The following is a 24,983-nucleotide window of genomic DNA, read 5'->3' as shown; positions in this document are numbered from 1 at the left end:
GATTTGAGTCCATGCCTTCTCCTTTGAAAAAGAGTTTCTGCTGGTACAGAGAGAGACACCTTACAAATTGAGATTTCCCTTATAAATGTAAAGGTCTGTTGCAAAAGGGTTATTTCTATTAGGTTTTCAGACATAATCTGCATCTGCTGTTTCTTAAAAAATAACCAACCTAAAATAAACCTTATGCCAAAGAGATGTGTTCTTAGGTGGCAAATTCTGCTTCCCTTTACCCTGTGTTAACATTCCCCATGTTGTCTCTGAAATGCTATATATTTCCGTGTTTATTTCTTTGTTATGGTTACCTCACTAGAATGTAAAGTCCATGAGAGCAGGAACATTGTCCATTTTATTCACTGCTGTATCTCCAAGGCCTAGTAGAGTAGCTTGCCCAGAGAAGGCGCTCAATAATTTTGTTGACTGAAAGACTGAATGTGCTACCCATGTTCCTTCAGATCTTTTTAGATGACAATCTTTGGATCAAGCAAATATATTCTGAATTCCCAAAACACTTTTTATGTTAAAAAGCTATTATTGCTTTTACAGGTGATCGATTTCAGAATGTGGAAGTAGCAATGACAGGCTCGGGACTTCGTGTCTTACTACATTTTGGTCCAGGAAAGGTCCTTAATTTTGCACCATGTTTCATGGGTGGATATTCAGAGTGTCTGTGTTTTATGCAAAATTTGTCCAAATCACACCCTGTGATGTACCAGTTTAAAAAAACTGCACATTTTAAAATTGATCCTCAAAGGGGCAAGATTGATAAAGGATGTATCCAGGTAAGATGATTAATCCATGTTTTCACATGCTGCAAGTATTTTAAAGTTTACTAAAATGCCATGCAGAGGACTAAAAACTACATTTGTTCTACCAGTGTTTATAAATTGTATCTCTTCTGTGGCCTAGTTATGAATGTCTTTGTATTGGCATTCCTGCAGTATCCATAATTATTTGTTAAGGGCCTTTCATGTGCTGGGAAAAGCATCTGACACTGTATGGAATGTAAAGAAGTGTGATACACTTACTGCTTCTAAGGAATTTTTTTTTGGCTGAGAGAATATTTATTTGCATGTCAAGGAGGCCAGGCCCCTAAATTTAAATATTCAGCATGAAGCCCTGGCCCTCCTTGCTGTGACTGCTTGCAGGAATGGCTGGGTCCTGGAGCCTTCTAGAGCAGTGGAACCCAGGAGCCAGCGGTGGAATACTCCTGAGCCAGCAGCTGCCAATAGCAGCAAAAGGTGAAAAGAAGGTGGGAGCCAGCCACTCACCCCAATCTCAGAGATGCAAGGGGAGTGCAAGATGCTGTGGGCCCCACTGCCACAGTGAAGGTTGGCCAAGCTGGGGTGCACATAAAGTGGGTGAAGTTGGAGGTCTAGTGCCATGGCCAGAAGTAGCCTAGGTGCTGGCCCAGTGCCAGCTAACCGGAGAATGGAGAGAGGGGTTGGCAGTTTTGCTTCGGAAGCACCTAGGCCTTGCCCTCCTGTGAGGTGAGATAGGCAGGGGGAAAGCAGCCACTATAGTCGGAGTACTTGCTGAGGGGTGAATTTCTGAGCCTTATTATGCGTGGGTGCAACCCTACTCCTAACCCCCAACACACACACTGTGTACCGAGCTCTTGAGAGGCTGATGTGGAAGGTGTCCTGCAGCCTCTGATCACAGACAGGCCTTGTGCATCTGGGGCACAGTGAGGGCTGGTAGGCCAGCATTGGATGCTTGTTATTAGATAGGCCAGGTTCAGGTGGATAGGAGCCATCTGAGTGCTGGGAGTATGTCAGGTCTTGGCACAAGCTAAAGTCTCAGCATGGCACAGGTGCTTATACTCCTGGATTGGCTCGTACAAGCCCCACAGCTGGCAGAGCAGGGACGCATCAGGCTGCAGCAGCCCCACCACCTCCTTGCAAGGTTTGGGCTCTGTGTGGGCACCGCCAGGCGGTAGCGGGCTGGGCGCGCCTCCGCAGGGCAGCGTGGCTCAGCTCCTTGAGGCTGCAGCTGTGCTGACCGTAAACGTACTCCAGCTCGGACAGGAGCGGGATCCCCACTTGCCCGGGGAGCAGAGTGGCCAGGCTGCGCGCTGGCGGAAGAGGCTCTGCCCGGTAAGAATTTTTTCACCTACTAAGGAAATGTAAGGTACATACAAACAGGTATGGTTTAAGATGAATACAAAATCTGTTAAAAGGGACCTATAACAAGGTGATACAGGAACTCAGAGGATAGGGTGTTTACTTCCAGCCAGGTATAGAGGTCTTCTACTACAGGAACATAGGAACACGACCTTTAAAGTTGAGTAGAAATTTCAAATTTGAAACTGATGTCAATTAGCCGGCTTACGCCTTGTGCTGCTGGTGCAGAGCAGAGAAGTTCAACTCCGAGGCATACCTGTGAGCACCAGGCCAGCTTCTCTTTCTCTACTCGGTTAACCCTTTCCCAGACCCTGGAAAGGAGATGCTGGCTAACTACAGTTCACAGACCACATCTGGCCTGCCCCCTGTTCTTTTAAGTACAGTGTTACTGGAACATAGCTGCTCCTATTTGTTCACCTAGTGTCTAGGGCTGCTTTCATACAGAAGCAGAGTTGAATATTTGTGAGACATTTGTGTTAACCTTAGAAATAAAACAGTTATTTTACCAGCGAAAATGGGTTTATTTGGGAATATCAGAGAATTGCAAAACCATAGGCTAGTCCAAGTAACAAAGGAGAGGAATTTTATTTTATGGAGGAGGAAGTTGGGAGAAGTTGTTTTGAACAGAAGTCCCTTGGAGAAAAGCAAGAGTCAGGTGATGTTGGTGACAGTTACTCACTGGCTGAGTTGCTGAGGTAGGAGATTTCTTATAGGAGATGCCAATGCCCATCTTTCCCTGTTGAGCCTGGAATTGACGGTTCTTTCCTGTAGAAGATTGTTCTGTTGGGCTCTGTACTACATGTCCAGGGTAAGGCAGGAGAGCTCCCGTTTCTCGCCTTCTGACTTCATTTTCATGAGGTTTCCCTTTATTGATTGTCACAGTTATATGGCCCATAAAACCTAAAATATTTACTGTCTGGCAATTTACTGAAAAGTTTGTTGAGCTTTGCTCTAAACAGTTGGAAACATAAATGCTTATGGTTTTACCTCAGGTTTCTAAAGTTATCTTTTCTCCACTGCACAGTGATACGGTTCATAAAGTTACTGATGGAAGCATTCTCCCAATTGCAATCAAGAACTATTGTTTACATGTTTAAATACATACAGCCTATGTTGATAACTCTTCCTGCTTCCTTAGAATGACTCACTTCCCCACTCCCCAAGTTGGACAGATTTAATCAGTCTTCATAGAATACCAACAAGTGTTATCCACCATTATGAAAAACATTTTCTTTTTAACTGCTTCTGAGACTTGGACATTACTTTAGTCCAAGTTTCTTAAACTTACCAACACAATTCATTTTCTCCAGTAACTTGCACATCTTTCAAAACATCTCTGTTCTCTAATATCCTATTGTCATTTTTAACCCTCTACAATTCTGGATTTTTCTAGTGCTAATAACTTTCAAATTAATAAAAAGTGAACATAGGAAATGTAGGGGACATTGGAGAACTGTGACTTCTACAAGCGGGTCAGTAGCTTCTGACTATTTAGAAGTGTGGTAAGATTATTCTTTTTTTAATACTAGCTTTATTGAAATCTTAAAACTCACAAATGTAAAGTGTATAATTCAGTGGTACTGAGTAAATTCACGGACTTGTGCAACTGGCAACACTATCTGATTGTAAAACATTCTCATTACCCCCAAAAGAAACCCCATGTCCATTAGCGGTCCCTTGCTCTTTTCATTCCTCAAGCCCCAGCCCCTGGCAACCACTGATGTGTTTTCTATGTCTATAAGTTTCCCTGTTCTTGACATCACATATACACATAGGGACTTTGTGTCTGGTTTCTTTGATTTAGTGTATTTTTCGGGTGCATCAGTGTTGGAATATGTATCCATAGCTCATTCCTTTTTATGGCAAATTGTATTCCATTGTGTGGATATACTACCATTATCCATTCATCAGTTGATGGGCATTGAAGTTCTTCCCACCTTTTGGCTATTATGAATAATGCTGCTATGAACATTCACATACACGACAAGTTTTTTTGTGTGGACAGGTTTTCTTATGTATGTATGTATTATTTTTTTACTATACAAGCAAAGTATGTAATTAAACAAAAGGAAACATTAGAGCTTCTAGCACAAAGTGCCCTGAAGGGGTGTGATAGTCAATATACAGTTTATATTTGCCCAATTTTATACTTCCCCAATTTTATCCTTGATATTTCTTTTTCTCAGCTTTATTGAAGTATAATTGATAAATAGGAATTATATATATTTAAGGTATACAGCTTGATGTTTGATTTATATATATACACATTGTAAAATAATCACCACAATCAAGCTAATTAACATATTCATCACCTCACATCATTATGATTTTTTTAATGGTGAGAACACTTTTAAGGTCTACCCTCTTGGCAAATTTCAATGTAGTATTGTTAACTGCAGTCATCATGTTGTGCATCTCCAGAACTTACTCATCTTGCATAACTGACACTTTGTTCTCTTTAACCAAACTCTCCCTTTTCCCCTCTTTCACTCCCCCAGCAGCCACCATTCTTTCTCCTTCTATGAGTTTTACTATTTTAGATTCTGCATAATATAATTAATTCCATGTTAGTGAGATCATGCTGTATTTATCTTTCTGTGTCTGGTTTATTTTTCTAAGCATAACATCTTCTAGGTTCATCCATTTGTTCCAAATGGCAACATTCCTTTCTTTTTTAAGGCTAAATAGTATTACATTATTCTCCTGATGTGGATATCCAATTTTTCTAACACCATTTGTTAGAGAGATCATTATTTCCTTTTGTATGCTATTTTTCTCCACCAGTTGACTATAAACATATGGATTGATTTCCAGGCTCTCTATTCTGTTCTATTTGTTTATATGTCTTTTTGAACATTGGTACCATACTGTTTTGATAACTGTAGGTTTATAATATAGTTTAAAGTCAGGAAGTATGATGCCTCTAGCTTTACTCTTGCTCAGAATGCATTGGCTATTCAGGATCTTTTACAAAATAGGAACAGAAAGAATAAAATATTTAAGAATAAATTTAAAGAGGTGAAAGATATGCAGTGAAAATTATAAAACACTGATGAAGGAAATTAAAGAAGACAGATAAATGCAAAGAAATACTGTGTTCATAGATTTAGGAGAATTAATATTTTTAAATGTCCCTACTACGAAAAGTAATCTACAGGTTTATTGTAATCCCTATAGAAATCCCAATGGTATTCTTTACAGAAATAGAAAAACAATCCAAAAATTCATATGGACCAGACTTCAGTACTGTTTAATGTATAATTAGGAGTGGAATTATTGAGTTATATAATAACTCTGTGTTCTACTTTTCGGGAACTGAGCGTACTGTTTTCCAAAGGAATAATAAAGACAAAAGCAGTAATACATGGAATAGAGAATCAAAAACATCAAAAATGATAGAGAAAAATCAACAAATCTGAAATTATGTCTTTGAAATGTCCTTTCCTTATGTTCACTTTGGGTTTATTTTGCTCTTCTTTTTTCTATTTTGTATGGTGGAAGTTAAGGTTTTGATTTTTCTTTTTTTTTAATATAGGTGCTTATAGCTGTAAAGTTACGTCGAAACACTGCTTTTGTCACATTTTATAAATTGTGATATGTTGTGGTTTAGTTTTTCTTTATCTCAAAGTGGTCTCTAATTTTCCCTGAGATTTCTTTGACCTATTTGTTACCTGTGAGTATATTGTTTAATTTCTACATATTTGTGAGTTTCTCACATTTCCTTCTCATTATTTGTTCTTTTTAACAGTTTCTATATTTTATGGCTATTCTCGATTTTGTAAGATATTTTTTCATACTTTATTTTTATTGAGGTGTAATTGCCTGCAACATAGTTGTTTCAGGTGTACAATGTAATGGTTCAATATTTGTGCATATTGCAAAATAATAGCAATAAGTCTAGTTAACATCTATCACCATACATACAAATTTTTATTCTTATGACGAGAAGGTTTTTTTTTTTTTTGAGAGGGCATCTCTCATATTTATTGATCAAATGGTTGTTAGCAAAAATAAAATTCTGTATAGGGGAGTCAATGCTCAATGCACAATCATTAATCCACCCCAAGCCTAATTCTCGTCAGTCTCCAATCTTCTGAAGCATAACGAACAAGTTCTTACATGGTGAACAAATTCTTACATAGTGAATAAGTTCTTACATGTTGAACAGTACAAGGGCAGTCATCACAGAAACTTTCGGTTTTGATCACGCATTATTAACTATAAACAATCAGGTCAAATATGAATATTTGTTTGATTTTTATACTTGATTTATATGTGGATCCAAAATTTCTCCCTTTATTATTATTATTGTTATTATTTTTAATAAAATGCTGAAGTGGTAGGTAGATGCAAGATAACGGTAGAAAACATAGTTTAGTGTTGTAAGAGAGCAAATGTAGATGATCAGGTGTGTGCCTGTAGACCATGTGTTAATCTAAGCTAGACAAGGGCAATAAAACATCCACGGATGCAGAATATTTCTCTCAAAACAGGGGGGGTGAGGTTCTAAGCCTCACCTCTGTTGATCCGCAATTTCTCACCTGATGTCCCCCTGTGACTGTGCCTGTCTTAGGTTGTTCCTCCCTTGAGGAATCTTACCCGTCTCTGGCTAACCACTCATCTTCCGGGGCCATACAGGGAAATGTAAAGTTGGTAAGTGAGAGAGAAGCCATATTGTTTGAAAAGGTTAGCTTTTTACTTCTTTGCAGATTTATGCCCTGTGGCTTCTATGCCCAGCATTTGTCTTGAGGTATCTTGACCACTTGGAGGAATTATGATACACGGTAAATTCCATATGAGGCACGAATTCTACTTAAGGGTTGTAATTAGGAAGGAAGAAGAAAAGCTATAGAAGTAGCAGGCGGAAGAAAACATGGGAAGATTATTTCTTTGACGTATCTTCTTGTAGAGTAACTTAAGCATGTATAGGTTTTAAACTACTAATTAAATTGCACACACACATTAACATAATAGGAATACAGTTATATAACCAAAGCAGACCTATAATTACTAGCCATCTCCAGTGAAAACAAGAAAACCAGTTAGGCATTCTAGGCATTTGTGAAAATTTATCTATGATATGATGGATATTGTCCAACTGTACTTGAACAGACCGAGAGAAATCAGACAAATTAAAACAACCCATTCCTGGGAACTGTTCACATCCCATATGTTCTTTTAACAGTACATAGTCTGTAGTTGTAAGATTTTGGAGCGCTACAACTTGCACTTCTCCTAATTCTTGGTTGAGTTCCAACAGTATAGATCCAGTCAAATTTGTTGTTTTACTGTATGCACAGGCCAGCTTAGATATCTCCTTCTTCATTTCTATGGCAAGTCCAGGAACCGATGGGATGAATGCAGCTACAGCTGTAGCAGCGCCTGGATCTTTGTTGAGGTTTTTTGATGATCATCTTCTGGTATGAGTCTTCCTGAGAGTGCTGCTGTTGGAAGTTCTTCTTCATATCGTATCTTAGTTCATTTTCTGGGTAGTCAATTTAGGCTTTGATCCTCTGTATAAACACAAACAGACCCTTTGCCCAGACTTTGATATGCCCTTTATACCATTGTGTAGAACTCAGTGGAGGTCACCACACAGGAACTGCTTTTTTTTTTTTTTTTAAGGAAAGGAATATTATCAGAAAAATGTACCTCCATAGCCGATCATCTGACACCCTTTAAGTGATCAAAATTAAGGATATTTAAAGCATGCATTAATCGTTGATTTACAGTTAGTTTTATCCAATCAGGGAGTAATCCCCCTTTCTTTCTTTTTTTTTGTTATCATTAATCTACACTTACATGAAGAATATTATGTTTACTAGGCTCTCCCCTATACCAGGTCCCCCCTATAAACCCCTTTACAGTCACTGTCCATCAGCATAGCAAAATGTTGTAGAGTCACTACTTGTCTTCTCTGTGTTGTACAGCCCTCCCCTTTCTCCCAACCCCCCATTATGCATGATAATCTTAATATCCCCCTACTTCTTCCTCCCCCTTATCCCTCCCTAACCACCCATCCTCCCCAGTCCCTTTCCGTTTGGTACCTGTTAGTCCATTCTTGGGTTCTGTGATTCTGCTGCTGTTTTGTTCCTTCAATATTTCCTTTGTTCTTATGCTCCACAGATGACTGAAATCATTTGGTATTTCTCTTTCTCTGCTTGGCTTATTTCACTGAGCATAATACCCTCCAGCTCCATCCATGTTGCTACAAATGGTAGGATATGCCCTCTTCTTATGGCTGAGTACTTTTCCATTGTGTATATGTACCACATCTTCTTTATCCATTCATCTACCGATGGACATTTAGGTCGCTTCCAATTCTTGGCTATTGTAAATAGTGCTGCGATAAACATAGGGGTGCATCTGTCTTTCTCAAACTTGATTGCTGCGTTCTTAGCGTAAATTCCTAGGAGTGGAATTCCTGGGTCAAATGGTAAGTCTGTTTTGAGCATTTTGATGAACCTCCATACTGCTTTCCACAATGGTTGAACTAATTTACATTCCCACCAGCAGTGTAGGAGGGTTCCCCTTTCTCCACAGCCTCGCCAACATTTGTTGTTGTTTGTCTTTTGGATGGCAGCTATCCTTACTGGTGTGAGGTGATACCTCATTGTAGTTTTAATTTGCATTTCTGTGATAATTAGCGATGTGGAGCATCTTTTCATGTGTCTCTTGGCCATCTGTATTTCTTTTTTGGAGAACTGTCTGTTCAGTTCCTCTGCCCATTTTTTAATTGGGTTATTTGTTTTTTGTTTGTTGAGGCGTGTGAGCTCTTTATATATTCTGGACGTCAAGCCTTTATTGGATCTGTCATTTTCAAATATATTCTCCCATACTGTAGGGTTCCTTTTTGTTCTATTGATGGTGTCTTTTGCTGTACAGAAGCTTTTCAGCTTAATATAGTCCCACTTGTTCATTTTTGCTGTTGTTTTCCTTGCCCAGGGAGATATGTTCAAGAAGAGGTCACTCATGTTTATGTCTAAGAGGTTTTTGCCTATGTTTTTTTCCAAGAGTTTAATGGTTTCATGACTTACATTCAGGTCTTTGATCCATTTTGAGTTTACTTTTGTATATGGGGTTAGACAATGGTCCAGTTTCATTCTCCTACATGTAGCTGTCCAGTTTTGCCAGCACCATCTGTTGAAGAGACTGTCATTTTGCCATTGTATGTCCATGGCTCCTTTATCAAATATTAATTGAGCATTTATGTTTGGGTTAATGTCTGGGGTCTCTAGTCTGTTCCACTGGTCTGTGGCTCTGTTCTTGTGCCAGTACCAAATTGTCTTGATTACTATGGCTTTATACTAGAGCTTGAAGTTGGGGAGTGAGATCCCCCTACTTTATTCTTCTTTCTCAGGATTGCTTTGGTTATTCGGGGTCTTTGGTGTTTCCATATGAATTTTTGAATTATTTGTTCCAGTTCATTGAAGAATGTTGCTGGTAGTTTAATAGGGATTTCATCAAATCTGTATATTGCTATGGGCAGGATGGCCATTTTGACGATATTAATTCTTTCTAGCCACGAGCATGGGATGAATTTCCATTTGTTAGTGTCCCTTTTAATTTCTCTTAAGAGTGACTTGTAGTTTTCAGAGTATAAGTCTTTCACTTCTTTGGTTAGGTTTATTCCTAGGTATTTTATTCTTTTTGATGCAATTGTGAATGGAGTTGTTTTCCATATTTCTCTTTCTGTTGGTTCATTCTTAGTATATAGGAAAGCCACAGATTTCTGTGTGTTAATTTTATATCCTGCAACTTTGCTGTATTCCGATATCAGTTCTGGTAGTTTTGCGGTGGAGTCTTTAGGGTTTTTTATGTACAATATCATGTCATCTGCAAATATTGACAGTTTAACTTCCTCTTTACCAATCTGGTTTCCTTGTATTTCTTTGTTTTGTCTGATTGCCATGGCGAGGACCTCCAGTACTATGTTAAATAGCAGTGGTGAGAGTGGGCATCCCTGTCTAGTTCCCGATCTCAGAGGAAAAGCTTTCAGCTTCTCACTGTTCAGTATAATGTTGGCTGTGGGTTTATCATAAATGGCCTTTATTATGTTGAGGTACTTGCCCTCTATTCCAATTTTGCTGAGAGTTTTTATCATGAATGGATGTTGAATTTTGTCCAATGCTTTTTCAACATCTGTGGAGATGATTATGTGGTTTTTGCCCTTATTTTTGTTGATGTGGTGGATGATGTTGATGGATTTTTGAGTGTTGTACCATCCTCGCTTCCCTGGAATAAATCCTACTTAATCATGATGGATGATCTTTTTGATGTATTTTCTAATTCAGTTTGCTAATATTTTGTTAAGTATTTTTGCATCTACATTGATCAGGGATATTGGTCTGTAGTTTTCTTTTTTAGTGGGGTCTTTGCCTGGTTTTGGTATTAGGGTGATGTTGGCTTCATAGAAAGAGTTTGGGAGTATTCCCTCCTCTTCTATTTTTTGGAAAACTTTAAGGAGAATGGGTATTATGTCTTCCCTCTATGTCTGATAAAATTCCAAGGTAAATCCATCTGGCCCAGGGATTTTGTTCTTTGGTAGTTTTTTGATTACCGCTTCAATTTCGTTGCTGGTAATTGGTCTGTTTAGATTTTCTGTTTCTTTCTGGGTCAGTCTTGGAAGGTTGTATTTTTCTAGGAAGTTGTCCATTTCTCCTAGGTTTCCCAGCTTGTTAGCATATAGGTTTTCATAGTACTCTCTAATAATTCTTTGTATTTCTGTGAGGTCCGTCGTGATATTTCGTTTCTCATTTCTGTTTCTGTTGATTTGTGTTGACTGTCTTTTCCGCTGAATAAGTCTGGCTAGAGGCTTTTCTATTTTGTTTATTTTCTCGAAGAACCAGCTCTTGTTTTCATTGATTTTTGCTATTGTTTTATTCTTCTCAATTTTATTTATTTCTTCTCTGATCTTTATTATGTCCCTCCTTCTGCTGACCTTAGGCCTCATTTGTTCTTCTTTTTCCAATTTCGATAATTGTGACATTATACCATTTATTTGGGATTGTTCTTCCTTCTTTAAATATGCCTGGATTGCTATATACTTTCCTCTAAAGACTGCTTTTGCTGTATCCCACAGTAGTTGGGGCTGTGTGTTGTTGTTGTCGTTTGTTTCCATATATTGCTGGATCTCCATTTTGATTTGGTCATTGATCCATTGATTATTTAGGAGCATGTTGTTAAGCCTCCATGTGTTTGTGAACCTTTTTGCTTTCTTTGTACAGTTTATTTCTAGTTTTATGCCTTTGTGGTCTGAAAAGGTGGTTGGTAGGATTTCAATCTTTTGGAATTTACTGAGGCTCTTTTTGTGGCCTAGTATGTGGTCTATTCTGGAGAATGTTCCATGTGCACTTGAGAAGAATATGTATCCTGCTGCTTTGGGGTACAGAGCTCTGTAGATGTCTGTTTGGCCCATCTGTTCTAGTGTGTTGTTCAGTGCCTCTGTGTCCTTACTTATTTTCTGTCTGGTGGATCTGTCCTTTGGAGTGAGTGGTGTGTTGAAGTCTCCCAGAATGAATGCATTGCATTCTATTTCCTCCTTTTTTTCTGTTAGTATTTGTTTCAGATATGTTGGTGCTCCTGTATTGGGTGCATATATATTTATAATGGTTATATCCTCTTGTAGGACTGAGCCCTTTATCATTATGTAATGTCCCTCTTTACCTTTTGTTACTTTCTTTATTTTGAAGTCTGTTTTGTCTGATACTACTATTGCAACACCTGCTTTTTTCTCTCTGTTGTTTTCATGAAATATCTTTTTCCATCTCTTGAGTTTAAGTCTGTGCATGTCTTTGGGTTTGAGGTGAGTCTCTTGTAGGCAGCATATGGATGGATCTTGCTTTTTTATCCATTCTGTTACTCTGTGTCTTTTGATTGGTGCATTCAGTCCATTTACATTTAGGTTGATTATTGAAAGGTATGTACTTATTGCCATTGCAGGCTTTAAGTTTGTGGTTACCAAAGGTTCAGGGTTAGCTTCTTTACTATCTTACTGTCTAACTTAACTCACTTGTTGAGCTATTATAAACACAGTCTGATGATTCTTTATTTCTCTCCCTTCTTATTCCTCCTCCTCCCTTCTTCATATGTTGGGTGTTTTGTTCTGTGGTCTTTTTAGGAGTGCTCCCATCTAGAGCAGTCCCTGTAAGATGCCCTGTAGAGATGGTTTGTCGCAGGCAAATTCCCTCAACTTTTGCTTGTCTGGGAATTGTTTAATCCCTCCTTCACATTTAAATGATAATCGTGCTGGATACAGTTGTCTTGTTTTGAAGCCCTTCTGTTTCATTGCATTAAGTATATCATGCCATTCTCTTCTGGCCTGTAGGGTTTCTGTTGAGAAGTCTGATGATAGCCTGATGGGTTTTCCTTTGGAGGTAACCTTTTTTTTCCTCTCTGGCTGCCTTTAATACTTTTGTCCTTATCTTTGATCTTTGCCATTTTAATTATTATGTGTCTTTGTGTTGCCCTCCTTGGATCCCTTGTCATGGGAGTTCTGTGTACCTCTGTGGTCTGAGAGGCCATTTCCTCCCCCAGTTTGGGGAAGTTTTCAGCAATTATTTCTTCAAGGACTCTTTCTATCCATTTTTCTCTCTCTTCTTCTTCTGGTACCCCTATAATGCAGATATTGTTCCGTTTCAGTTGGTCACTCAGTTCTCTTAGAAGTCTTTCATTCCTGGAGATCCTTTTATCTCTCTGCATCAGCTTCTCTGCATTCCTGTTCTCTGTTTTCTAGTCCATTAATGGTCTCTTGCATCTCATCCATTCTGTTTTGAAGTCCTTGCAGAGCTTGTTTTATTTCTGTATTCTCCTTCCTTAGTTCTTGCATACTTCTCTGCAAGTCCATGAGGATGGTTATGACTTTTGTTTTGAATTCTTTTTCAGGAAGACATGTTAAATCTATCTCCCCAGGTTCCTTCTCAGGGGAAGATGTAGCAGATGCCGAAGCTGTCTGGGTTATTCTTGTCTGGATCATATTTTTTTGCCTTTTCATGTTGATACGTGCTATTGACTGTAAGCTGGGAGGGCCAAACTTTCCACTTGCTACTGGCCTTTCTTTACTGGGACAACTGTGGCCCCTAGTGGCTTTTGTTGGGTAATTGCGTGTAGACTGGGTCTTTGTGTCTTGCCCGGCCGGTATGGTGGAAGCTCCCTTGCTGAGGGCATGGCCACCCTTAGGCTGCTTCTCTGCTTTCGCCTCGCCGTGGAGGGGTAATGGATGGGGGGCTGTTTGGCTGTTTACCTCCATGAGGGGTCTCAGAGCTGTTGCCCAGGGGGTTAGTGCGCCCAGTTTTCCCTGGGATTTCCAGCTGCTGGACTGTGACCTGTGTTGTTTCTTTCCAGCTGTTGTGTCCCTGTCCCTTTAAGACTTTCAAAAAGCACTTGCTTTTCTTTGTCACTGTGGCATCAGCTTCAGAACCCACTCAGCGGTCTTGCTGCCCTGTTTCCCTAGTTTCCAGCCCTCCACGCATGCACTGTGTCTGTGCTCTGGTGCAGATGGCTAGGGCTGGGTGTTTAGCAGTCCCGGGCTCCTTCTGCCTCCCTGCTTCGACTCCTCTCCTCCCGCCGGTAGCTGGGGTGAGGGGCTCTCGGGTCCTGCCAGGCCGGGGCTTGTATCTTACCCCTTTCACCAGGCGCTGGGCTCTCGCATGTGTGGATGTAGTCTGGCTGTTGTCCTGTGTCTTCTGGTCTCTCTTTTAGGATTAGTTGTATTTGTTGTATTTTCAAAAATATATATATTTTTGGGAGATGATTCCCACTGTCTTACTCACGCCGCCATGTTGGCTTTTCACGTGTTGAGAAGTATTAAGATTTATTCTCTTAGCAGCTTTCTGATGTGTGATTGATAGAGTATTATTAACTATAGTCACCATGATGTACAGTATATTCCTAGAACTTATTTATAACTGGTAATATGTACCTTTTGACCATTTTCTCACATTTCACCTCACTCCCAACCCTTCACCTTTTGCAACCACAAATCTGTTCTCTGTATCTATGAGCTTGTTTTTGTTTTTTCAGTTTCTACATATAAGTGAAATCATACAGTATTTGCCTTTCTCTCTTTTTCTCTCTGACTGACTTATTCACTTAGCATAGTGCCTTCAAGGTACATTCGTTGTCACAGAAGGCAAGGTTTCCTTTTTTTTAAATGGCTGAATAATATTCTAGTGTGTGTGTGTGTGTGTGTGTCTGTGTGTGTGTGAGTGATATATCACATTTTCTTCATCCATTCACCCATTGGTGGGTACTTAGGTTGTTCCCATGTCTTGGCTGTTATAAATAGTGCTGCAGTAACATTGGAGTGCAGATATCTTTTCAAATTAGTGTTTTCATTTTCTTCAAATAAATACCGAGAAGTGGAATTGCTGCATTATATGGTAGTTCTGTTTTTAATTTTTTGAGGAACTTTCATACTGTTTTACATAGTGGCTGCACCAATTAACATTTTTACCAGTCGTGCACAAGGATTCCCTCTTCTCCACATCCTCACCAACACTTGTTCTTTTCATTTTGATAATAGCCATTCTAACAAGTGTGAGGTGTTATGTCGTTTTGGTTTTGATTCGTATTTTCCTTGATGGTTGCTTGTGTTGAGCATTTTTCGTATGTCTGTTGGCCATCTGTATGTCTTATTTGGAGAAATGTCCATTCAGGTCCTCTGCCCAGTTTTTAATTGGATTTTTATTTTTATTTTTTTTTGCTTTGAGTTGTATGAGTCCTTTATATATTTTGGGTATTAGCTCCTTATCATATATATTATTTGCAAATATTTTTTCCCATTCTGTAGGTTGCCTTTTCATTTTGTTGAGGTTTCCTTTCTCTGTAGAAGCATTTTAATTTGATGTGGCCCCAGTTATTTATGTTTAGTTTTGTTGCCTTTGTTTTTGGTGTCTTCCTTTAATTCTTAGACATGTTTTCCTTTAGCCTTTGAACATATTTATAATAATCAACTTATCATCTTTGTTAAGTCCAACATTTGTGTTTCCTCAGGCACAGTTTCTTTTTACTGCATCTTTCCTGTATATTTGCCATACTTTTATATTTCTTTGAGTGTCCCCTAATTTTTTGTTGAAAACTGGGCATTTTAAGTGATATAATTTGGCAGCTCTGGAAATCAGGTAGCTGCCAGGATTTATTGTCATTGGTGTTTCTTGTTTTTTTTTTTTTAATTTAGTGATTGTTCAGGCTAATTCTGTAAAGGTTGTTTTTCTTTGTTGTGTGCAGCCAATCAAGTGTCTGCTCAGTTAATTTAGTGAACAGCTAATGACTGGGCAGAGATTCTCTTAAATTTGTTGAGTCAGTAAGTCTCACAGCCTTTGCTGAGAGCCTCTGTTTAAGTGTATTGGGTGAAGCATGTCTTTAGTGTTCTGTCAGGTAGTTTACAACTCTGTCTGGTCTTCAGTTCCTTTTTGTACAGAGTCTCAAAGTCAGCCAGAGAAAAGAAATTATTGCTTTGTCAAATCTTCCGTGGGTATATAAACTGTCCTGCACATGTGTGTGGTAATCTAGATTCCCAGGAATATGTGACAGCTTTTAAATACCCCTCTGAATATTTTCTGGTTTGTTCATTCGTTCGTCTCTCCCTCCCTCCTCTTACTAGCCTTAAATGGTAATCCTACTTCAGGTTGTGATGTTTTACAATTGCCAGATACTTTTTTAGTGGGTGGCAGAACCCTGGGGAGACAGCTGTTCATACAGAATGAGTTCTGAATCAGGTCAGTTAAAGACATGCTCATGTAATCGGCTTTTTAGCTAGCTCCCAGATAGGACATATAGGGACAGTTCTCTGGGGATGGGGATTTTGGAGAGCTCCAAAGCCATTCTTCTCCCTCCATGGCTGCTAGGATAATAGTTTTCACAGCTACCATGGTTGCAAGGCTGTCGTTTTTTAAAGAGAGTGCAAACCTGGGAATAGGAGGATGGGATTACAGCAAGTAAAAGTGTCACAAAGCCTGTCATCCTTTCAGAGATTCAGCCATTTTTTCTTAAGTACTCCTTGGATTTTTGCAAGGTTTTGGGTAGTTTTAAAATATCTGCAAAGTTGATTTCATCAGTTATTCCAGTGGTCTCTTTCTGTTTGTGGAGGAGTAGCTTTGTAGAGGTCCTCAATCTGCCACTCTGCAAGTGCTTCAGCACCATTGTTCTTAGATTTTTCTTAAATAATTTTGCAATAATATGTATCTTAAAGGTTTGTCAATACTATATATGATATTTCCAGGATGCTTTCATATCATGGCAATGAGCTAGCTTTCCTTAAAATTTTAGAAACAATATTTTTGGATTTGTTTTTATTTTTTCTTAACAGTACAATACGGTCTTGATCCGTTTGGGCTGCTATAACAAAATACTGTAGACTGCATAGTTTATAAAGAACAGAAATTTAGCTTTCATAGCTCGGGAGGCTGGACATCCCAGATCAGGGTGCCAGCATGGTCAGATGAGGGCCTTCTTGGTTGCACACTTCTCCTTGTCTTCACACATGGTGAAAGGACCAACGGAGCTCTGTGGGGCCTCTTTTATGAGAGCACTAATCCCATAACCTAATCACCTCCCAAAGGACCTATCTCCTAATTACAAAACTTTGGGCACTAGGTTTAAACATAAGAGATTTAGGGTCCCACAAACATTCAGGCTATGGCAGTAGATTACTTTTCTTTTTTTTTTTCAGAATGTGATATGTTCATTCGTTCCACATCAAGTTGGAGTCTTTAAAGTGAAGCAGTTTATAGAAATTATTGGCCCAGTATTAGATGAAAATTTGCAGTCTTTATCACTGAAACCTTTTCACCGAGTATATTTAGATTTCAACAGTATCTGTAAACCTTTCACCAAGGAAATTGTGATGAAAATTAATCCTGGTAAGCTAATGTGTACACTAACCTTTTTAAAAAAAATTAGTGTAGAATTATCTTAATATACTAATTGTTTAGCTATATATATCAAATGTGGTCTAATCTTGTGGTTTCTAGCTTTTGCATGAATCAAAATCACCAGAAGGCCTGTTTAGATAGGTATTGCTGGCCTGCATCCCAGCATTGATTACTAAGTAGGTCTCTGTTGAAGCCCAAAGATTTGCATGTTCCCTGTAGGTGGTGATGCTGCCTTTTTGAGGATTACATTTTAAATAGTACTGGTTTAGTAATCTATAACATTTATTAAATATTTTAAAGGTTTTTATATTTTATTCTACATTTTTGTTTGTCTGTAATATAAATTGGTTTTGACAATTCCATGGATTTTCTTGCTGCTATTTCATCTAATCCTCAATTATCTTTTATATATTGATCCATATGAAATTGCTGATACTCATTTCTCTTTAACCTATAAAAATGTGTTTCCTATGGGCCAACCCAATCCTTTCAGTTCTATGTTTTATTTTTTATGCATGCATTATTTTGTTAAATTGGTTTATATAGGTCTACTTATAAACTGAATTATTCATATTTTCTGAATATGTTTTTGTTTAGAGACAGCTTTAAGTTAGAACCTATGATTAGTGTATTAATTAATTGATAGATATTATTTGGAAAGCTAAAACTAAAAAATGACATTTAAACTTAATATCCAATTTTATGAAAGGTATATCCCCTTTGGTCAGTAATCCTGCTGGACAGTTTGTGGCCAAAGACTTGACAACATACAAGGACTGTGCACCTGTCGCAATGCTGCAGTCAACCCTTACACGCATTCACGATCATCGCTCAAGTGAAGAGTCGAAGGATGCGCTGATAGCCTTTCCCAATGACCGAACTGCAAGTATCAGGTCTGGAGAGCAGAATAGACATTTCAGGTATCATGCTATATTAAAAAGACAAAATGGCCACAATGATATGCAGATGACTTACCAGTTCCCATTGTAACAAACTAATGATTGTAATAATAATGATAATAATAGTAATAAGCTTTTTCTTTTCTTTCTTTTTCTTTTTGCATTGGAGGAGATAGTTGTTGGGTGGTACTGTATTTGCTTTATCTAACCACTGATCACCTCTGCTGTACTTGCCAGGAAGTGAATAGTTTACCAGATGATTCTTAAAATTTGCTATTGACAAGTATAGAATAATACTAAAAATAATCACTTTTGGAAATGTATCAAGTCTTCAGAGTAGTCATGTTTATTATGGCTGAGAGTTTGAATTTAAGACTTATAAAGAAGACTTTAAAATTGTGCAAAAAAGCTAATCATCCTTGTCCATGATGTCATCATTGTCATCATCATCTTCGTCATCGTCTTCATCATCATTTGATCCCCTCCAAGTCACATTTCCTATAACCTTCCCCAAACTGAACTAAAACCTCCCCAATTAGGATCAAAAGTGATGAAAAACTCAATTTGAGCTTAGTGAATCTTACCAAAGAAATAACTATCTTACCTGTGCTTAGTGAGAAGAAACCCAGGCATCCTGACAGATCTTTATCTGGGCCATTACATCAGAAACTGAGAGGTTTGTCAATACTGTATATGATATTTCCAGGATGCTTTCATATCATGGCAATGAGCTAGCTTTCCTTAAAATTTTAGAAACAATATTTTTGGATTTGTTTTTATTTTCTCTTAACAGTACAATACGGTCTGAAATGGGTCTGCCTGCTTGTTTCTCTACCTGGGCTGTCTAAACTTGATAATGTCTCTTCGCTTTCTCTGTTTGTCTTTTACCTCTGGTGAGGCTTTAAGCTCATTTAACTTTACAGCCATTTTCTTGCAATACCATTTGATTTTTGGACCATAATTGCTTTGTTTTCCACAACTGGAAAATTCTGGGTTTTTATACAGTCTATCTCTTTTATATAGTTTATTATTTTATTTTCTAGATTCCATCCACATCTCTTTTTTATTTGACAAATACCATAAACCACAGAAGTGTAAAAATCAAGCAAACCAGCTGAATAGACATGACCCTACATTAGGGGAGTTTGCATACTACCAAGGGAAACATATTAAACATAATGATTAACTTAATTATAATTGTAATCATTTAATTATAGCAGTGATAAATTGCAAAAAGTGCCAGCTGGCATGAGAGCATACAGCAGGATACACTGACATAAGCTGGAGAGTTAGGAAAGGCTTATTTGAGGAACTGACCTCTAAAGAATGAATAATAGAAAAAAAGTAGTAGGGAGCAGGGGAAAGTGGGGCAGAGTCAGGAAGAACACTCCTTCCTAGGAGGAACTCAGAAACGGTCCTTGTGACTAGAGTTTGGAGAGTAAGGAGAATGATAACAAGATTTTATGTGGGTGAAATCGGGAGGACCTTCTAGGATATATTAAGAGTTTGGTATTTATTCCAAGAGGGGTGCAAAGTCATTATACTATTTTAATGACCCTCATCATCAGATGGAGTATTGTGAAATAATATGATGATCAGTCTCTAGCCATCCCATACATTGGCTGCAAATAGGTGATAGGCTAAAGGTTTCTTACCTCCGTTAATGGGGCAGAAACATCAAACTGTCCACCAAAAATCTGTGCAACCTCTTCATACAATGAAGATGTCACTGGACAGTGACTGTGCAACCATACATTTCCCAGACCCGTTGCATCCAGGCAGGCATAACCTTATGCGTAGTTCTCTCCAATGGTACATGAGTGGAAATGTCTGTTGCCTCTATGCTAAGGTACTTAAAAAACTAGTGGAAATCCTCTTCCCTCTCCCCAGCTATATGCAGAAATGTATGACTCCCTGAAGGGTGATAGAACCACAAGATGTAAAGAGCCTGGCTCCCTGGATCACAGCATGTTGGCTCTGTCCACTAACCAGGAACAAATGAACCAGACTGCTAAAATTATTGCAGATTTTCATTGTGTTAAGCCATTGAAAATCTGGAATTTGTTTAGCAGCTACACATACCCTAAATAATATATTTGACCAGTCCTAAATAAATGACATAACAATGCCTTTCATAACACATAGGTAGAATTATCTATAGTTCTCAGGTTTGTGACCATTTGAAAATCCAGGACAACAGAACGAATTTCCCATGAAATATCTCATTTCAATCATTTTGTTTGCTTTCCCTAGAATGTTAGCTCCACACAAATAGGGGTCTAATTTGTATTATTTATCACTGTTGCTCAGTATCTAGAATGCTCCAGGGACATCAGAGATACTCAATAAATATTTGTTAAATTTGCAATTTTGTAAGAGGCTTTAGCATTTGTATATTGATATGACTGATATTCTGGATAATTATAACTTTTAACTGGATAATAAAGCAGCCATGTAGGAATCTGACTCAGGAAGGGTTTAAAAATCTAAAGTTAACTCAGGGTGTCTCCTGCTTGAAAGTTACTGGATAAGGACGGCTGCCTCAGATGGAAGAAAAATAACAGGTTAACTTTATCACTTCATGGCCAGTTCACACCTTTTCCAAGGAGGAACAATTCAATTCATTACATTTTTGAGCTGGAACCTTCATCAGTTCCTGCTCTTACTGGGTCAGAGTCAATAAAGATTGTGTTTTTTTTCTGTAAAGAGTTTAATGTAGTCAATGGCAATTCAATCTGCAGTAGCAGGAAATATTTTTCACCATATCATCTCTCAGAAGATAACCATGAGTTCCCTCTCTGAGGATTAGTTCTGAGGCCTAAAACACACAATAATATTAATTTAGGTAAGATATCTAATTGTGGAAATCTTCAATTTTAATTGTATCCAATTTGAAAACACTACCAACTCAATAAGCAAATTGTACCAAAGGGTCTTTTGAAAAGTATCATGTTATTTGGAAGATGTGATAACTATAATCTGTTTCAATATTGTCAGTGCCAGCGGTTCCGAACTCAGAGGAACCAGGTTTGTGATTATAAATTAGAAACGCCATTCTCCTTCCTCTACTACTGCCATCTGCGTGTCACTGTACCTCCTTCCTGTACTACTGCCATCTGCGTGTCACTGTACCTACAGAAGTCATGTTTCACACCCTGCCCCCACTATCCCCAGTCTTCTGCCATCCCACCTGAGACACAGGGAATGCAGAGGTGCGCTCAAGCTCATAGATACAGAGAACAGACTGGTGGCTGCAAGAGGCAGGGGCTGGCGAGGGTGAGAAATGGGTGAACTGTTTTCCTTTTTTTTTTTTTTTTTGTTTTTTTTTTTTTTTTGAGAGGGCATCTCTCATATTTATTGATCAAATGGTTGTTAACAACAATAAAATTCAGTATAGGGGGGTCAATGCTCAATGTACAATCATTAATCCATCTCAAGCCTAATTCTCGTCAGTCTCCAATCTTCTGAAGCATAACGAACAAGTTCTTACATGGTGAACGAATTCTTACAGAGTGAATAAATTCTTACATGGTGAACAGTACAAGGGCATTCATCACAGAAACTTTCGGTTTTGATCATGCAATATGACCTATAAACCATCAGGTCAAATATGAATATTCATTTGATTTTTGTACTTGATTTATATGTTGATCCCACATTTCTCCTATTATTATTATTATTTTTATTTTTAATAAAATGCTGAAGTGGTAGGTAGATGCAAGATAAAGGTAGAAAACATAGTTTAGTGCTGTAAGAAGGCAAATATAGATGATCAGATGATCAAGTGTGTGCCTATGGACTAAGTATTAATCCAGGCTAGACAAGGGCAGCAAGACATCCACGGATGCAGAAGATTTCTCTCAAAGCAGGGGGGGTGAGGTTCTGAGCCTCACCTCTGTTGATCCCCAAATTCTCACCTGATGGCCCCCCTGCGACTGTGCCTGTCTTAGGTTGTTCCTCCCTTGAGGAATCTTACCCGTCTCTGGCTAACCAGTCATCTTCCGGGGCCATACAGGGAAATGTAAAGTTGGTAAGTGAGAGAGAAGCCATATTGTTTGCAAAGGTTAGCTTTTTACTTCTTTGCAGATTTATGCCCTGTGGCTTCTATGCCCAGCACTTGTCTCGAGGTATCTTTACCACCTGGAGGAATTATGATACTCGGTAAATTCGATATGAGGCACGAATTCTATTTAAGGTTTGTAATTAGGAAGGAAGAAGAAAAGCTATAGATGTAGCATATGAAGGAAACTTGGGAGGATTGATTATTTCTTTGACATATCTTCTTGTATAGTACCTTAAGTATGTATAGGTTTTAAACTACTAACTAATTTGCACACACATATTAACATAATAGGAATACGGTGACATAAACAAAGCAAATCTATAATTACCAGCCATCTCCAGTGAAGCCAAGAAAACCATTTAGGCACCCTAGGCATTTGTGAAAATTTATCTATGATATGATGGATATTGTCCAACTGTACTTGAACCATCAGACAAATTAAAGCAGCCCATTTCTGGGATCTGTTCACATCCCATATGTTCTTTTAACCATAGATAGTCTATAGTCATGAGATTTTGGGGTGCTACAACTTGCACCCCTCCCAACTCCTGGTTGAGTTCCAACAGTACAGATCCAGTCAAATTCGTTGTCTCACTGTATGCACATGCCAGCCTAGACATCTCCCTCCTCCTTCTTATGGCAAGTCCAGGAGACGGTGGGCTGGATGCAGCCACAACCGCAGCATCGTCCGGATCCCTGTGGAAGCTTTTTGATGATCATCCCCCGGCACGAGTCCTCCAGAGAGTGCTGATGCCGGAAGCTCCTCCTCATATCGTATCTTAGTTCATTTTCTGGGTATCCAAGCTAGGCCTTGATCTTCTGCGTAGAAACAAACAGACCCTTTGCCCACACTTTGACATGCCCTCTATACCACTGTGAAGAACTCATTGGAGGTCAGCACACAGTAACTGCTTTTTTTTTTTTTTTAATTAAGAGAAAGGAATATCATCAGAAAAGAGTACCTCCATAGCTGATCATCTGACACCCTTTAAGTGATCAACATTAAGGATATTTAAAGCATGCGTTGATCTTTGATTTACCAATAGTTTTATCCTGTTAAGGAGTAATCCCCCTTTTCTTTCTTTCTTTCTTTTTTTTTTTTAAATTTTTAATCTACACTTACCTGAAGAATACTATGTTTACTATGCTCTCCCCTATATCAGGTCCCCCCTAACAACCACATTACGGTTACTGTCCATCAGCTTAGCAAAATGTGGTAGAGTCACTACTTGTCCACTCTGTGTTGTGCAGCCCACCCTCCCCTTTCTCCCTCCCCCCCATGCATGCTAATCTTAATACCCCCCTTCTTCTTCCCCCCCCTTATCCCTCCCTGCCCACCCATCCTCCCCAGTTCCTTTCCCTTTGGTACCTGTTAGTCCATTTTTGGGTTCTGTAATTCTGCTGCTGTTTTGTTCCTTCAGTTTTTCCTTTGTTCCTATACTCCTCAGATGAGTGAAATCATTTGGTATTTCTCTTTCTCCGCTTGGCTTATTTCACTGAGCATAATACTCTCCAGCTCCATCCATGTTGCTGCAAATGGTTGGATTTTTCCACTTCTTATGGCTGAGTAGTATTCCATTGTGTATATGTACCACATCTTCTTTATCCATTCATCTACAGATGGACATTTAGGTTGCTTCCAATTCTTGGCTATTGTAAATAGTGCTGCGATAAACATAGGAGTGCATCTGTCTTTCTCAAACTTGATTGCTGCGTTCTTAGGGTAAATTCCTAGGAGTGGAATTCCTGGTTCAAATGGTAGGTCTGTTTTGAGCATTTTGATGCACCTCCATACTGCTTTCCACAATGGTTGAACTAATTTACATTCCCACCAGCAGTGTAGGAGGGTTCCCCTTTCTCCACAGCCTCGCCAACATTTGTTGTTGTTTGTCTTTTGGATGGCAGCTATCCTTACTGGTGTGAGGTGATACCTCATTGTAGTTTTAATTTGCATTTCTCTGATAATTAGCGATGTGGAGCATCTTTTCATGTGTCTCTTGGCCATCTGTATTTCTTTTTTGGAGAACTGTCTGTTCAGTTCCTCTGCCCATTTTTTAATTGGGTTATTTGTTTTTTGTTTGTTGAGGCGTGTGAGCTCTTTATATATTCTGGACGTCAAGCCTTTATCAGATCTGTCATTTTCAAATATATTCTCCCATACTGTAGGGTTCCTTTTTGTTCTATTGATGGTGTCTTTCGCTGTACAGAAGCTTTTCAGCTTAATGTAGTCCCACTTGCTCATTTTTGCTGTTGTTTTCCTTGCCCGGGGAGATATGTTCAAGAAGAGATCACTCATGTTTATATCTAAGAGGTTTTTGCCTATGTTTTTTTCCAAGAGTTTAATGGTTTCGTGACTTACATTCAGGTCTTTGATCCATTTTGAGTGTACCTTTGTATATGGGGTTAGACAATGGTCCAGTTTCATTCTCCTACATGTAGCTGTCCAGTTTTGCCAGCACCATCTGTTGAAGAGACTGTCATTTGGCCATTGTATGTCCATGGCTCCTTTATCAAATATTAATTGACCATATATGTTTGGGTTAATTTCTGGGGTCTCTAATCTGTTCCACTGGTCTGTGGCTCTGTTCTTGTGCCAGTACCAAATTGTCTTGATTACTATGGCTTTGTAGTAGAGCTTGAAGTTGGGGAGTGAGATCCCCCCTACTTTATTCTTCTTTTTCAGGATTGCTTTGGCTATTCGGGGTCTTTGGTGTTTCCATATGAATTTTTGAATTATTTGTTCCAATTCATTGAAGAATGTTGCTGGTAATTTGAGAGGGATTGCATCAAATCTGTATATTGCTTTGGGCAGGATGGCCATTTTGACGATATTAATTCTTCCTAGCCATGAGCATGGGATGAGTTTCCATTTATTAGTGTCCCCTTTAATTTCTCTTAAGAGTGACTTGTAGTTTTCAGAGTATAAGTCTTTCACTTCCTTGGTTAGGTTTATTCCTAGGTATTTTATTCTTTTTGATGCAATGGTGAATGGAATTGTTTTCCTGATTTCTCTTTCTATTGATTCGTT

The 24,983-nt window shown here is 38.6% G+C and overlaps 1 protein-coding gene across 1 annotated transcript in view; it reads left to right on the top strand.

Moving 5' to 3' along the window:
- LOC140847516 (cilia and flagella-associated protein 47-like) overlaps positions 1-24,983 on the top strand; it is a 92,673-nt gene that overhangs the window by 22,288 nt on the left and 45,402 nt on the right. The window contains exons 8-10 of the mRNA XM_073228039.1: positions 544-779; positions 16,792-16,981; positions 17,703-17,913. Coding sequence (XP_073084140.1) covers positions 544-779; positions 16,792-16,981; positions 17,703-17,913 — 637 coding nt within the window. The remainder of the gene's footprint in view (positions 1-543; positions 780-16,791; positions 16,982-17,702; positions 17,914-24,983) is intronic.

This window comes from Manis javanica, chromosome X, assembly GCF_040802235.1.
Source record: "Manis javanica isolate MJ-LG chromosome X, MJ_LKY, whole genome shotgun sequence".
In the NCBI taxonomy this organism is placed as follows: domain Eukaryota; kingdom Metazoa; phylum Chordata; class Mammalia; order Pholidota; family Manidae; genus Manis; species Manis javanica.
The sequence above is the reverse complement of the archived record's forward strand: the minus strand, read 5'-3'. Positions and strand labels throughout refer to the sequence as shown.